Source organism: Garra rufa, chromosome 1 (genome assembly GCF_049309525.1).
Source record: "Garra rufa chromosome 1, GarRuf1.0, whole genome shotgun sequence".
Classification (NCBI taxonomy): Eukaryota; Metazoa; Chordata; class Actinopteri; order Cypriniformes; family Cyprinidae; genus Garra; species Garra rufa.
In genome coordinates this window covers 45,070,137-45,085,991 of record NC_133361.1, presented here as the reverse complement: position 1 = coordinate 45,085,991, position 15,855 = coordinate 45,070,137, and the positions used below count along the sequence as shown (strand labels likewise).

At 37.1% G+C, this 15,855-nt stretch overlaps 1 protein-coding gene across 1 annotated transcript; it reads right to left on the bottom strand.

Annotated features, from left to right (window-relative positions):
- Positions 1–10: 10 nt before the first annotated feature.
- On the bottom strand, positions 11–15,544 carry rabep2 (rabaptin, RAB GTPase binding effector protein 2). The gene is made up of 13 exons (XM_073841384.1): positions 14,887–15,544; positions 14,193–14,345; positions 6,709–6,797; positions 6,194–6,550; positions 5,470–5,565; positions 5,053–5,151; positions 4,845–4,955; positions 4,632–4,710; positions 3,955–3,966; positions 3,749–3,804; positions 1,863–1,961; positions 1,663–1,779; positions 11–1,484 (listed from the first exon to the last, which is right to left on the bottom strand). The coding sequence occupies exons 1-13, from the start codon at positions 14,933–14,935 to the stop codon at positions 1,383–1,385; spliced, it is 1,419 nt and encodes a 472-aa protein (XP_073697485.1). The 5' UTR covers positions 14,936–15,544; the 3' UTR covers positions 11–1,382.
- Between the last annotated feature and the right edge of the window lie 311 nt (positions 15,545–15,855).

Below are 15,855 nucleotides of genomic sequence, written 5' to 3'. Positions count from 1 at the left end.
GACCTGCTACTGTCTTTTAGTTTAATCTTTATTTTTCACACATATGTAATGCACTCAGATTTGTTACTAACATTGTGCTACATTATATGAATTAACATTTATTAGCCCCTTCAATCAGATTTAGTGTTTTATCATCTTTAATATATCATTGATCTTCCACTGTTCATTGGCTCAGGCACCAGATACTTCATAATGAACTGATGGCTCTTTCCAGTAAAGTGACTTTGGCCTTAAATTGAATGCACAAATAATTATAGGGTAGGTACTAGGTAGTATTATAGAAGGGGTCAACTGTTACACACAAAATGTATTCGGTTTAAAGTGATGGCACCTTTTCAGCTTAAGTTCTCAATCTGTCTGAGAACAGTAACTTTAAATTTTTCTTTCAGCAAAAAACATTTAATGTACAAAAAATATTTTGTGTTTATATTTTCTTGCATTGTCTAAGGTTTTAATGTATTATTTATTTTATCTCTTGGTTGTTGGCTTCAAGTTAACAAAAGGAATATGCTAACACTTGCTGGTGGATATCATTAAAGATTTCTTAACTGTGAAGCTGGGGGCAATTGTAACACTACTTATAAAAAGTTGTATGAATGTAAAGATTTTATCTTTAAAACACTAACATTTTTATTAAAATAGTGTAGTATAAATATTGCATCTCATTTCACACAATTATAATGTATTTAGTATTTAATCTTTCACTTTAAAACATTATTTAGGACAGCTAAAAGAATTAGTACCATATAAAGGCGAAACAATTTCCGACATATTATATGGAATAATATTAAATATTATGATAGTCCTTCTCATCATATGTTTATTAATGATGCTGTTGGTTATTTGTACTTTGGCAATTTTTTTTTTCTTATATCGCAAGTAGATCTGTAGTAGTCTGTTATGAAAGAAAAAATATATATTAAAAAAAAGTTACAATTGCTCCCAGTATCCATCCCCAATGTGTTTTTTGGTTTTGATTTTGCTGGTGACAGGTGATGAAAATGAGAAATATATATCTGTCAGTTTCTCCTAGGAAATACAGATTAGGCCAGGAGCATAAAACTTACACTACAGTAGCACTAAGTCTAGTACAGCTAGTAGTCAGTATATTAGCTTTTCACAAAATTCAAGTATTAGCAATTCCAGTTTGTCCAGATTGATAAGGAATCATGTTTTTTTTTTTCTTGTATGGATTGAGTTCATTAGAAGAATTGCGAACCCATGAGTGCAGGAATGGCCGTTTAGTTCATGTCACTGTAGGTTTTCTTTTTAAATGTAGGCAGCCCACCTCAGCTTGGCCCTTTCTGAGGACCACGTCCTTGCCCACCATAGTCTCTTTTGTCCCTTTGGTTGGCCAAAATGTCATCTATTCTTATACTGTTTCATGTGGCATCTGCAGGTAAATCGGTATCTTCAAGCTCCTCCCCTAGAATGCGTTTCACCTGGTTCAAAGATTCTGCTTGGCGAATCTGCTCCAACTTCACCTGAGAATGCAAAGAGAAATGTCAGTTTTTGCCACAGATCTCAAAGATTTTTGTCTGCAATGTCAAAATCAGAGTAGGAATAATATAGTGAGGATACAGCCTTATGTGTACCATCAACACTTGATGAATTATGTCAACAGAGTATGAACTCAATGCTGATCCTAAATCAGTGAAGTACCTGCAGTGACTGCGACAGCTGCACAAAATCCTTCTGCACAGTTTGAATAGTGTCTAGTTGAGAGCGCAGACTGATCACCTGACTGCGATACTCTAAACACTGCTGCTGTAATGTTGCCTGAAAAACAGAGAGATGTAAACAAACTACTATATAATCAAATTCAATGATATTCACCTATTCTCACCAAGATGCAGACCTACCTTCTCCTGGATGTGAGATTTGTTCTCTTTCTGAAGGTGAGACAGCGCCACTCGCAGACCCTGCACCTCCACACGACACTCCTGCAGTTCAGCCTCCAACTGCACACACAGATGGGACAATGGATATGTTTACATTGGAATATTAGCGTACTGCATTGTACAAACAGCTATGCACTATACAACACACTTTTCAAACACTATGCAACATTGGTGTCACATTACATCAAGATGTGCATGTTTAATTTTGTGAGTGCATGCTAAAACAACAACAACATTCAGATTTCCTTACTTCCGGTTCATTTGTCACACTGAAATTGGCAGGCCAGGTTAGACTAAAAGCAAAGAACCTAAGCTTATAAAGAAACCCTACACGTTCGATCCAAAGTTGTGAATTTAACTTCCATGCAAAATTTGACTAATCGCATCATTTCCATCCAATAAGTCAAAGAGAACAAAACTGTCACTTCCTGATAAACTGGCACAAAATTTCACTGTGAAAAGTAGGAGAAGCCTCTGAATCTAAAAATTTTCATATATAATAAAATTAGTTGCACCTCAGAGCGAACTGTCCAAACACAATAAAGGCTATTATTGCTTTCGGAGGTGGATGCCTGCTGTTTGGGAATGCAATCATATAAGTTCTGGGAGGCAATTATACTGAAATACTTTTTTTTTTTTTTTTTTTAAGATATTATTTTTGGCATTTTTGCCTTTATTGTGATAGGACAGATCAGAATTGACAGGAAGCTTAGTGGGAGAGAAATAGGGGGTGGGATCGGTAAAGGTCCTCGAGCCGGGACCCGAACACGGGACGCCCGGAGCGCAAATGCTGGAAAATGCTGAAATAATTTGACGACAGACTTTGCTCGGGCATTTAAGAATGACCGTAACATTTCAGATTCTGTGCAACAAGACCGGTTTGCTGGTTAGTCAGGTTATGCTGTACCATCATGCATGGCGCATGGAGGAATTTATCCGGCAAATGTGTTTCGCATAAGTCAAAAAACACCTCAAGTGAGTATAAAATCTTTTTAAAAAAATTGAGGGCACAATATGTAAATTTTGCCACTAGAGAGCACATATTAAAAACAAACAACGAAACAAAGGCATAGTTTGATGACACCGTGATTGAGAGTGGAATCATAGGAGTTGTCGTCTTCATGAATCATGTTCATGGATGAGCTAATAAACTAAAGTTTTATTAACGTCACTGTAGTATGAAGCAGGATAGGGCTGAAAGCCGTGGAAGCAAAACGAGGATGCTAATAAGAGATGATCACACATGGCTTAAAAGCAGCAGAGCTTTTATTATGCCACAGTCGAGCACTGCTGCTCCTTCAAGTCATGCATATGTGGGGGAAAACTGCACCGTTTTATACTACATACATTTGAGTGTGTTGAAAGTTCTGTTATAATGCTACTCTGTGCGTTCGTCACCTGTCTAATACAACGCATAACAAAATAAAGCGTCTTTAGTGTTTCCATGTTTTCTACAGAAATCAAAGGTGTTTGACGTCATTGGCAGGTGACGCAATGATGTGGTTTGTTACACTACTTAAATTCTTATTTCTCTGGATTTAAACATTCTTGCAAACATTTGGGATAATGCAAGTACACAAGTCAACAAAATATGTAACACTACTCCAGTGGTTTTTGGTTCAAAATTAGCATCAAAATAGGATGATGGAAACATAGCTAGTGTCACTAAATTTCAAACAAGCAAATGGCGCTTGACATTTAAAAAATGTCTTAATAGACTGAGCATCTCAGCAAGACACAGTAAACTCATATGCGAAAAGCAACATAACTAAAAGGATGTGGAGAATATTTTTGAATACCACTCAGTTCAATACGAAATAACTCTTGACTATTAACAGCTGCCATACCTTTTCCTTTTGGACCTGTATGCGCTCTGTCTCTACTGTCAGGCTGTCAAGCTTAACTGAAGAAGAGAGAATTTAATCACAAACTGACACTGGACACACAGTTTCATTATAATACACTATCAACAAAATATCAACCCTTTTCTTCACATACTATAACAACTAAGATCTACGCTATTGACAAAAAGTAAAAAGTACACATTACTTACCTTCTAAAATTTCTGGAGGAGCAGATTTGTCAAGAAAGATAAAGAGAAGAGACAAAAAGGACAACATGTGTGATTGAAGAGAAGCAATCAAAAGCTTCAACGAACAGGACCAAAGGCAGACACGATTCAAATTATTCATTTTCTTCAACTTGTTCAACTTTTTTATGAACAGTAAGGGAAAGCAAAGTCTCTTTGCAAAAAAGTGTACAGTCAAACCAAATATTTTTTAGACACCAGATATAATTTTTTTATATCTTTTTTTTACTAGTGGGTGCAGGAAACTATAGTTCATTTATGTAAGTGAGGGTAGCAAAGTAAGTAAACTGTGACATATACCCAAAAATTCTTCATACAGTGGACTACCAGTAAAACTGATAAAAAAAATTGGGACCAAAAATTATTCAGACACTTTGACCTGACCATGTTTAGCTTAAGTGTTTTTTCTTTTATTGCTAATGCAACCTTTTTAAACCACAAACTACAAAGTATTGATAGTTGTGTTAATATTTTCATACAGTTGTCTGAATTTTTGGTTGATTGTAATTCATTACATACCTTTCCATCAAAGTTAATCTGACATTATCAAAATGAATTTGCTCTGAAGGTGTCTGAATACATTTTGGTTTGACTGTAAGCCAAATGCTTAAATGTAATATAAGCTAATGATATAGACAGACCGCTCTCTTCTGTGCGTGTTTCCAGCTGTTCCTGTAGGTTGACTATTTCAATACGAAGCCTCTCCTCACAGTGAGCTGCCTATGCATAGAGATACACACTGACTTAATGACTCATTAGGACAAATACGCACACAACATTCAATTGTTCCACACCTTGTTCAATTGTTCTAGAATCCTTTCATCAAATCCACTTGTAAACACAAACTCACATACCTCTAGAGTTGGACTCTGGGGTGGAAGGCTGTTTTCATCCACATCAGTGTCTTCACCTTTCAACTTGGAGAGCTCATTACAAACTCTCTTTTGAGAGTAAGAAAGCTCTGCCTGCGTGAAAAAAAGTACACACAGACTCTTGAATCAAGATTTTGGATCACGGATTCCTGCTGCCCATTGATTCCTGGACCATTCACTTGATACTCACCAATCTGCTCTGAACGGCATTTTGTGACTGACTAAAAGACTTTTGTAAGTCTTGAAGAAGGGTCTCAGAAGTTTGCACCTGAGACTGAAGCACTGACAACTGCAAAAGACAAAAAGTCGTCAACAGATTTCCTTTTAAAGTAATCATGTAGATATGCATTTAAAAAAAAGATACTTCCATTCAAGTTTGAGTTCACTAAGAATTTTAGGATGCATTACATTGAAGTGACAGTAAAGACATTTATCGTGTTACAAAGAATTTCTATTTCAAATAAATGCTGATCTTTTCGAACTTTCTACTTCTCCAAGAATGTATCAATGTATGACTGTTTCACAAAAACATTAAGCAATGCATCTGTTTCTGTCTGTGTTTTATGTGGTCTGTGTGGCAAAAGACAGGAACTAAGAGTTTCTGTACCTGTTTTTGTGTCTCTGTGCTTTGCACATCCAGTTCTTTCTCCAGCTCAGCTTTCTGCTTTTGAAGCTCTGTCACCTCCTCTTGAAGCTCTACAAGCTAAAAATGCCATGATACCAGATTCAACAAATTTGCTGGAGGATGGTGACATCATGCACTGACATTAAAGGCATAGTTCACCCAAAAATGAAAATTCATTAATTGCTCACCCTCATGTCGTTCCAGATCCGTAAGATCTTTAGAGCACAAATTAAGATATTTTTGACGAAATCATATTACGAACGTGTGGCCGTAACTGACACAGGAGATTTCTTTGTGCAGGGTCAGAAAGCTCTCGGATTAGATCAAAAATATCTTAATTTGTGTTTTGAAGATGAATGAAGGTCTTCTGGGTTTGGAATGACTTGAGGGTGAGTAATTAATGACAGAATTTTAATTTTCAAGGTGAATTAATGATCCTGAATGCACTGATGAACAATCAACAGGCTAGAAATGTCCCACACCTTTTGACAAAGTCAAATCATTTGTTATTACTGGATAAGGACTGCACTCATGAAGAGTGATTTCTAGCTTTTAAATACTCTAGAGACAACCTTAACTAGAAAATCCTTCCATTACTTTTTTTCATGACTTTTCTACACCTGCCAACCACAATTTGGTTGACATTTCCTGTTGCAGCTTTCTATGCTCGCAGGAAACCTGCTAGAAAAACTAGACGTATACTGACTTGTGCTTGCAACTTGTCCCAGTCTGCATGCGTGACCAGTCTGTGTCCCGGTGGTGGCAGGTAGATCGCTTCAGGCACCAGCGTTCCTGTGGACACCAGTGAGGCAGTGTCATCTTGCGGGGGCAGATGTCGGGGCAAAGAGGGTGTGTCCAGAGAGAAAGAAGACAGGGAGGCAGAGTCACAGTGCTGGGGAAAGTAGTCCATCATAAGCCCTGTTGTCTCTGCATCTGACGTCTCCGCCATCAGCTCCAGTGGATCAGAATCTGACCCTGATCCCTCATGGTCAGCACCTCGTGGGGGAGGAGAATCACCCTGTGGAGGAGAGGTACCCTCCACCTTACCCTTTTTAGAGATGCCCTGCATGCACAAAGAGATGTGTAAAGTGCAGAAGTGACAGAAACCGCAAGTACAGAAACAGAAAGATTTTTCAAAATGGGAAACAGACACATTCTGTGTCAAAAAACATCTGTACTTATGTCTTGGCCTTGGTACTTAGATAACAGAAACACACAAACCTTAGTGTCCCGGGTCGAAGCGGCTCTCCTCCACTGTGCTCGTTCTGACTGCAGAACAGATATTCTAGCCTCATACTGAGCAGCCGTTTCTGAGATGGGGGAAAATAAACAGGATGTGAAAAAATCGGGATCAGTCACAAAGTAATGCTGAAACACATTCCCTTGCACTTCCAATACTTTGGATTAAATCCCATTTCATGACATGCAAGTTGGCAAATTAAATGAAATGAAATTTTATCCAACTGAATTGTAACATAATTCTAAGTGCAACGGCTTAAAAACAAAAAATGTTTGGTTTTATTTTAATCGATTGCACTTACATTTGGACATTAGACAGATTTTTTTTATCCAAAGTGACTTGCACTACTTTCAAGTTGCACATTTTATCAGGTAATGCATTCCCTAGGAATCAAAACCATCAGCATGGCATTGCTAGTGCTATACTCTACTGTTTGAGCCACAAGAATTTGGTTGTTAATTGCATTGTGAAAAGTGTGTTGCACACAGGAATGTTGTTGCATTCAGAAAGATCTGAACGTGATTGGCATTAAAGCATTTTTGCAAAGCATTTTGATTAAAGATAACAAGGTCATTCTGATGTCACTGCAAAGGGTTCTGGTCTTACAACTTTATTAGCTAGACCTCTCATTACTTTAAAGTGGAAACACATTCTATCCTTACATTTTATTAGAAATAAAAAGGTGTTTACTTGTATGAAGCTTAAGAAAATCAGATTCTCACTCACAGGCTCCTTAAAGACCTTGGATAAGGTATAGTGTCCCTTTTTGGATAATACATTGGCTGACTATTTTCTTATTATATTAATAGCATTATATTCATTTTATTATTTCTTCATAACTTATGCATTTGTGTTATAGTTTTATTTTATTGGCAGGTATTTCTTTTTTTCCCCCTGCATTATTGTATTATTATTATTTTGTTAATTGGGGTAAAAATATTGCAGAATCACAACTAGTGGTGATATGACTAAAATCTTATATCACGATATGAGTAATTTTATTTAACGGGAATGTATATATCATAATATAGTTATTTTTACCTTAAATAAGGTCTTTATGATATTAACATTTTTGATACCATAGAAATTTTATAATGTTTGTCACAAGTGTCAATGTAAAAAATCCTTATACTAGCCTTAATTCAAAAATAAAAAATAAACTCACTTAAGAGAAGTAAACAGTCAGTGATTAAATAAGTATAAGAAACTAATTACAAGCAATAGAACAAAAATCTACAGTTGAACATAAACAAGAAATGCTACATGCATTGTATAAAGAAATCAAATGTACAAAAACATTGCATATCCTTCACTGTGTAAATTAAATATATATTTATTTTTATTAAAGGGACAAAAATGATTTAGCTAAGAGCAGTGAGAGATTTTCTCTCTTTTGTTGTTTGATTAACATGAATGAGACAGCAGGAATATTAGACTGCGGTCACTTTAAGAGCTGCCCGAATCCAATATACAGTTGCACATGTGTTTTCTTTCTCAGCTGTTTGCTTTTCACACCTAAATTACTGTGTTTACGAGGACATATATAAGTGTGTGTATTTAACCATTCAAGGCCTATGAAGTGGCAAAAATAAGATAAGAACTGTCTTCACGTGTGCGTGCCTTTCTGACAGTGCTCAGAAACAGTCTCTCAGACCGTGCATGCCATGCATATAGGGAAATGTGTTCTCTTTCACTGCTAATTCCGCTTAAAATCACTTGTTTTTAAACCACAATTCTTAAAAACACCTGCAAACATTAAGTTTTCGTGACCACGTAGCAATGTCAGGTGAGCGTGTAACCGCGATAAAGACGATTGTCCAAAATCTCTACCAGGTAACAAATTTGTACTTTTGATTGCAAGACAAATTTAAAGGAAAAATTCATTCGCAAAAATAATTTACTTTCCCTTATGTCATTTCAAACCTGTATGCAGTATGCTGAAGAAACTTCATAAAAGTATCATAAAATCAGTTCGTCAAGTCTAACTTTGTGTCTAAAGTCTTCTGGCAGCTTTGTGTGATGAACAATTTGAAATGTAGTCATTATTGAATATTATACTACAGGGCCGTTGAATGCTTGAATCTGATTGGCTGACGAACGTTCCAGAGGTGTGCATTATATTCAGGGAAACGCACGGCGAACGTAGTTCCAGGCAGCTTTAGACCGCAGTGCATGTCTATATCACTTCGCCATACGATTTCAGTTATTTCAAAGGTCCTTACAGCCCAAAACAGCAAAATAACTAAAACCCACAATGACACTGGCCAAACTAAATACAGTAAACATCAGGATAAACACGACAGATTATTTCCATGTTTTTTTCCACCATATATAACGTTTTATTATGTACGGAAAGCACTCTCGCCCTCTTCTCACTCACCTCACAGACGCACACACATAACAGTACAGTTTGCACTCGCGTTAGCATTCGCGCTAATGTTGTTAGCGCTGCTCTGACGATTAACGACTTAAAAACGACATGACAGCTCTCACGCGAGGAAACAACGGCGTGGTCTTGAAGAAAATGAACTTAAAGTTTAACTGTTAGAGATGATGCTGCCAGTCACCCTTGAGAGACACAGACATGAGAGAGGTAAAGTCAAACACTTAAGTTTCTCTCCCATCTCTCTTTCCGTCTGTCTGCTTGTCTTTCGGTCTGTCTAAACTTCATTATTAACGGCATTATTTTGCTATTAACAGCCCAAGCTTCGTTACTAGTTCTAAAATGACGTTTTGGAACTAGCAACGAAGCTGTTGAATGAGCTGCGTAAGAAATTAATCCTACTCACAATAGTGTTTTAAGGATAAAAACCGGACGAATGTTTTGAAATATATCACTTGATCGATGTCTTGAGATGTGGTAACTGTAGTATAAGCGGAATAATTGACTTCGGGCAGTAGAATTCTACGAAAATAATGCACACCCGAGGTGTAACGGCCACTCCGCTTCGCGTCGTGTAGGGCTGGGAATCGATTCCAAAAAGAATCGATTCCTCGATTCCGAGGCATTGGGAATCGAGAGTCGATTCCAACGTTTGGAATCGATCCTCTCATGGGGAATCGACTCTTCATTCAGAGCCGTTTTCAGCTCATTAAAACTTACCTCTTAAACGGAAGGCTGCATTCCATGAAGGCTGCATATTTCGGCTGTAAGTCATCAAACGTCGATTGACGAAAATAAACGTAATAAAAACGACTCATTACTAAACTCGTCTGAGTTTAAGGATGCAGCCTTCAGTTTGAGAAGCACCCATTAATTTGCCTCTTGCTCGCTAATAGTTATTATAGTCTGATACATTTCCACAAAAAGATTCGTTCGGATAGATCATTTAAATGAACCAGTTCAAAAAACGATTCAGATGTTATTTTACGGGAGAACTGGCTCATGATGTCCACAATTTTGAGCGCTGCACGACAGAATAGATCATGACGTGTCTTGATCTTATTTACATCTTAAATAAATGCTATTTTTAATCTTTCTATCAGCCAATGATAACTCTGAAAGAAAACGCAGAGAGCACGTCAGTGGCCGAGAGCGCATCTGATTGACAGCTACGCCACGAGCTCTTATATCATCCTGCATTTATTGCGAAATTATAGCTCTTATATCAGTATTGTTGTTAAAGTTCTGTTTATTTTGTTTCAGTGTATAGTTTGCTAATTTTGTCATTTTATACACGTCACGTCTTGTTTTATTCATGCAATAAATGCATGTCCACTGCTGAGCTGTGGGTTATGACTAATTTCCTGGGCAATGAATTACAATTTGAAATCAGTCAGAGCTACAGAAAAATAGTATATATATATATATATATATATATATATATATATATATCTTTTTTTTTTTTTTTTTTTACAAATGAAGCTTCATATTATGAGAAGGTAACTTTATACGACCTTTACATCCTGTATTTATTGCGAAATTAGCTTCCTCCAATCTAAAAAACAAGAATCGAAAAAGAATCGAAACAACAGTGAGGAATCGATTCTGGAATCGAATCCAATCGATTCCAGAACCAGGAATCGGAATCGGAATCGATTCCAAAATTTTCGGAATCGAACAGCCCTAGCGTCGTGACCGCATTACCACCTCGGGTGTGCATTATTTTCTAAGAATTCTACTGCCCGTCGTCAATTATTCCTTACATAATGACTGGCCCGCAGTAAAGAATTACTATAGAGAACATTGAGAATACAGCTTTATAGACTCTGTTAAAGTCACCATAACATCAAAATAGACTATTCTTATTTTTTATGGAATACACATGATTTATCCATGCACATCATCAGTCTTTTTAAATTCATGTGCCCTCATAACCTTTCATCTAAAACATTAGTGCATTAGTGTGAAGGAGAGGCAACAATCCCTCCCTTTGTGACTCACATGAACAACCTGTCACTCCACTTCATCAACTTGTCACTCACAATAAACAAGTGACCAAAATCCAATCAGTTCCTGATGGAAAAAAACCAAGTCCCATCCATATGTCACATTAAGGAAGAAAAGACGAAGACGTTTTCCATTTCATGCCAGCTTCAACATGGTGTTTTGCACTTTTTGGGTACAACATTTCATTGCTATCTTGTTTTATGGATAGAACTGTTCTCCTTTCATGTTTCACAGAAGAAAAAAAAACAGGTTTGGAATGACATGACACTGAGTAAACATTGACATAATTATTTTTTCTGGATGAACTACTTCTCTTAAATGGATAGTTTACACAAAAATAAAAATTCCGTAGTAATTACTCACCCTCATGTTCCAAACCTGGAATACACTACACAACTTTTAAAATCTGGACAGTTTTTGAAAGATTAGGCATCATACACTTACCGACTTTGTAAATAGTAACCAAAGACTATAGAATACCCAAGACGTGTCACTCGTATAGTTTTGAATGGGGAATAATGCAACGCTCATTATGTCGGTAAAGCCCGACATATTAACTTATACGATTTAGCCAATTATATTTTATTTATATTTTACAAAACTTTCGCTAGCATAATTACTGCACAGACTGCTGTGAGCTGATGCAGTGACAGGTTCGCCGTTGTCTCCAACATTACATAACCATTTAAACCTCATCTTCAGCGCACATTCTGTCAGATGCAATTCATGGCGCGTCTTTCACAATATACTGTACAACGCGGCATTCATTCACATCAGATGATAACTCAGCGGCAGAGTTCCACTCACGCAGCGGCGTAATTTCCACTGGGGACACGCTTTTCAAAATCCCGTTGGTGTCCACCCACTTTCAAATGGTTTTGTTCAAGTAATCTCTTGTATTGTGCCGCGAGTTTCGAGGGATCGTTAAAATGAAACCAAAAGTAAAACGCATTCAAAAGCTATTTGCATTTAGAGAGCGACTCCCCAATGCGCGCAAATTAAGCTACATAAAATATCTAGGCTGTTATTAGTTTGTGGGCTATAATAAGTTGTGTAGTTGTGTAGATAGCTCTGTATCATGCTTGGAAAATTCGGTCTTTATTAGCACTTTGAATATTAAAAGAGTAGTACTTTGATCGTGCCAGATTTATGGACCAGCAGAGCAATGGAACCATATATGAGCACGACGATCCATTAACCCCTTAACTGTTACTCCCATTTTTGAACAGAGACATGAAAATGAAGAATTGAATCTTAAATCTTTATAATTCATGGAAAAGTATATTTAGTAATATGATTTTGATGTACATTTTCCATGTTAATGCAATGTCTGATTTTAAAATGGCAAGTTTTCATCTGATATATCATTTCTTATTATTTCTAATGTGTAATAGGGAAGAAGGCAACAAGAAAGTCTGTTTGTGAAAAAGGTCAGAACTCCTGTTATGAAGTAGATTTTTGAGGTGCACTCTTGTCATAAATTAATCTATGAAACTCTTGTCATTAATTATTTTCCTACATAATTTGTAACACAAAAAAGGTCAAATATCTATTTAGGAGCCTTAGACCTTTCCAACGATATATAGTTTGTCATGATTAGATTAGGATTTATTTGTAAAATGGTGAAGTAAACTTGGTCATCCCACAGAGTGGATGGTGACGGCCATAAAATGTTGATAGGCTAGTGTTTCTAGCTAAGAATCTTTTATTTTTTAATGTTTAATGGTGATTTTTTTTTTGTTTACATTATTACATTATTTTTCATTACATTTCTTTAAATTCAAAGCAAAGTTTATTATGTCTTATTTCACTGCTATTTTACTGCTGTTTGATAACCTAATGTTCAGGGGTAAATCTTTAAAATAAAAAAGTTCTCCAGAATCGTGAGAGAATCGTGATCTTTATTCTGAGCAAAAAAATTGTGATTCTCATTTTATTCAGAATCGTGCAGCTCTAAGTTCATTTAGGACATTTAAGAAGTTTTTATAAATGTGCCTTAGAAAAAAACATTACTGGTGTACATCTAAAGACAAAACAATAGCACTGATATAATTTAAGATCAGTCAGTGCAAGTTTCTTTCAGTTGAGACAGCTCAGACTTACATTTTAGTCTAGGACTAGGCTTAAACCTTGTTTGTGAAACCGGGGTTATGTGTTCTAAAATCAGCTGAAAATATCAAACCTATCTGATACTCTCCAACTGAATGGAATCAAAGTCTGAAGCTAAAAAACAAATAGGAGTCTGTCACCATTACACACTGTGTGACTTTTTGTGTAATGTGTCAACTCTATTCTGCAGACTGGCTCTGACTTTCGACAACTAGCGTCAACTTTTCCAGACTGTAGATCAGCGGAAAATCAGGACAAAAAAAAAAAAAGTGTAGTGTACTCCAGGCTGAAGATATTTTTGATGAAATCTGAGAGCTTTCTGACCCTGCATAGACAGCAAAACAACTGACATGTTCAAGGCCCAAAAGGTAGTAAGAACATCATTAAAATAGTCCATGTGACATCAGTGGTTAAACCATAATGCTGCAAAGCTACGAGTACTATTTGTACGCAAAAGAAACAAAAATAACAACTTTATTCAACAATTTCTTTTCTTCCGTGTCAGTCTTCGCTGCATGTTCACAAAAGCATGACCCATGTGTGTGGTGCTGCTGATGCAGAAGCCAGTTTTCTAACACAGAACCCGGATGTGTGCGCCTTGTTTACAAGCAGAGAAATGCATGTGTGGCACTGACGTAAACGCACGTCGCTATTTAAGATTACTTACCACTAATTAACTATTTTAGCGATTTCCTTACTACCTTTCTGGGCCTTGAACGTGTCAGTTGTTTTGCTGTTTATGCAGGGTCAGAAAGCTCACGGATATCATCAAAAATATCTTAATTCGTGTTCCGAAGGTAAATTAAGGTCTTATGGGTTTGGAATGACATGAGGGTGAGTAACTAATGACAGTATTTTAATTTTCTGTGAACTATCTGTGGCTTTTCTCCACAGCAGTTCCATGATTAAGCTTTACCTCCAGCTTAGGTGACCACACTCCTTCAATCCCTCCCTCTCACTCCTCACCTCTCAGTGCCTCCTGCAAGGACTGAATCTCCTGGTCACATTGTTTTTGCAGTTCCTGCAGCTCCTCCTGTTTGCTCAGCTCGCAGATCCTGGCCACACCCTGCCAGTGCTCCAGCTGAGCTCGACACTCGATTAGCTCCGTCTGCAGGTCTGCTTCAGCGTATACAGTAAAGAAACACAGAAGGACTTCAGAAACTCTTCTGAATAGCCTTGTCTCCTTTCTCCTCCGTCTTGTTTTTAAAGAATCGTTAAAAACAGGTGCGTGACAGATAAGAGACCCACATGAAAGCTCTACTTCATTAACAAGATGGATTTTGCCAAGAGCAGATTAACACTAAAAGCACTTGATTTGATTTGTCAAACGCCTGCTCAGGATTCAAAGCTGATACAGGATCTGTCAAACAAATATTAATAGTGGTTCTAAACACCTGTTGATTTCTGCTGAACTGACTTGCTGCTGTTGTTATCAGGAGAAAATAAGATTGCCATCAAAGCATGCCCACATTTTTTAATGCTGTCTGTTCGTTTTTTTTAATAGCTTCGGCAGCTACATAATCAGATATGTTTGCACGCCAAGCTCAAATGCTCATTACTCACTATCGCAACAACGTCGCAATAATTGTCCAAAATGTCTTTATATCAAAACAAACCTCCATTATTAGACTGTAGTTTAACATGTACTGGTTATTCATACCATAGTTCTCCTCCTCACTGCGCGATGTTGTCGTGTCAGAGACTTCCATGGTTTCACGTCATTTGTCTCGATATTTTCCTTTCGTTTCGATATTCTTCCCTTCGCCCGCATCCGTCTTCCTTTTCCTGTGTGGAGTGCAGCAGGGCCGGGCTTCAACAAAACTGCACCAAGAGTTCAGGAAACAACTTTCCCCGGTTCAATCCTGCGGATATTACCTAACAATCCTCCCTAGAGTCACACACACACTCGGTTTGTTTCAAAACCTAGTGAGCTGACTACATAGACTGCGCTTTTGAGCCTCATAGGCATCAGCTGACTGAGAACGCGCCTGCTATGCTGTCTAGATAGCCAGCTCACTAGGATTTTAAACAGAGCCCGAGAAGCCGTGAACTACACATGCGGTCTGCATTGGAGAATTTATGCAAATATAAAGCTTTGAATATTTTGCAAAACTTATGGTTAATCGTGCAATTTGAATGACAAAAAACGACTGAAAGATTAAACGCTTGTATAAACAACGCAGGTTGTCGATTACAGAGGGTAGGTTTTAAAATGCAGCATAATCCCTATTGCCATGACAACAGTTTTCCGCAGTAACGTTATATTTGCTGCAGAGTTATTGTTTATACTTTGAAATCGCAATAAAATAATATTGTCGCTTTCATATTCTTTTTATATAGAATATTTACGACTTCATGTTTAAAAATCCTACTGTTGTCAACGGATAAAAAATGATGACTGATGGAGGAAAAATGGTTCCCACCAGGGCCGCTGCTGGCCAAATGGGTGCCCTAAGCAGAAATTTACTTTTGTGCCCCTCCCCCAAATATTACGGAAGTTATTTTTGGTCAAAAAGGTAAATAAAGAGCGAAATAGCAAGATCAAGAGCAAGAGTTTTATCAACAAAAAAGAGTTACCTCCAATAGCTATGATTAATACAGTTGTCTGATTGATTTAATAATCTCAGAA

Excerpts from the sequence above, each read along its gene's own strand:
- rabep2 (XM_073841384.1), bottom strand. The coding sequence starts at position 14,935 with ATGGAAGTCTCTGACACGACAACATCGCGCAGTGAGGAGGAGAACTAT. Across the intron at positions 14,346-14,886 it reads CAGTGAGGAGGAGAACTATG|CAGACCTGCAGACGGAGCTA; the intron begins GTATGAATAACC and ends TATACGCTGAAG. Across the intron at positions 6,551-6,708 it reads CTTCGACCCGGGACACTAAG|GGCATCTCTAAAAAGGGTAA; the intron begins GTTTGTGTGTTT and ends TTGTGCATGCAG.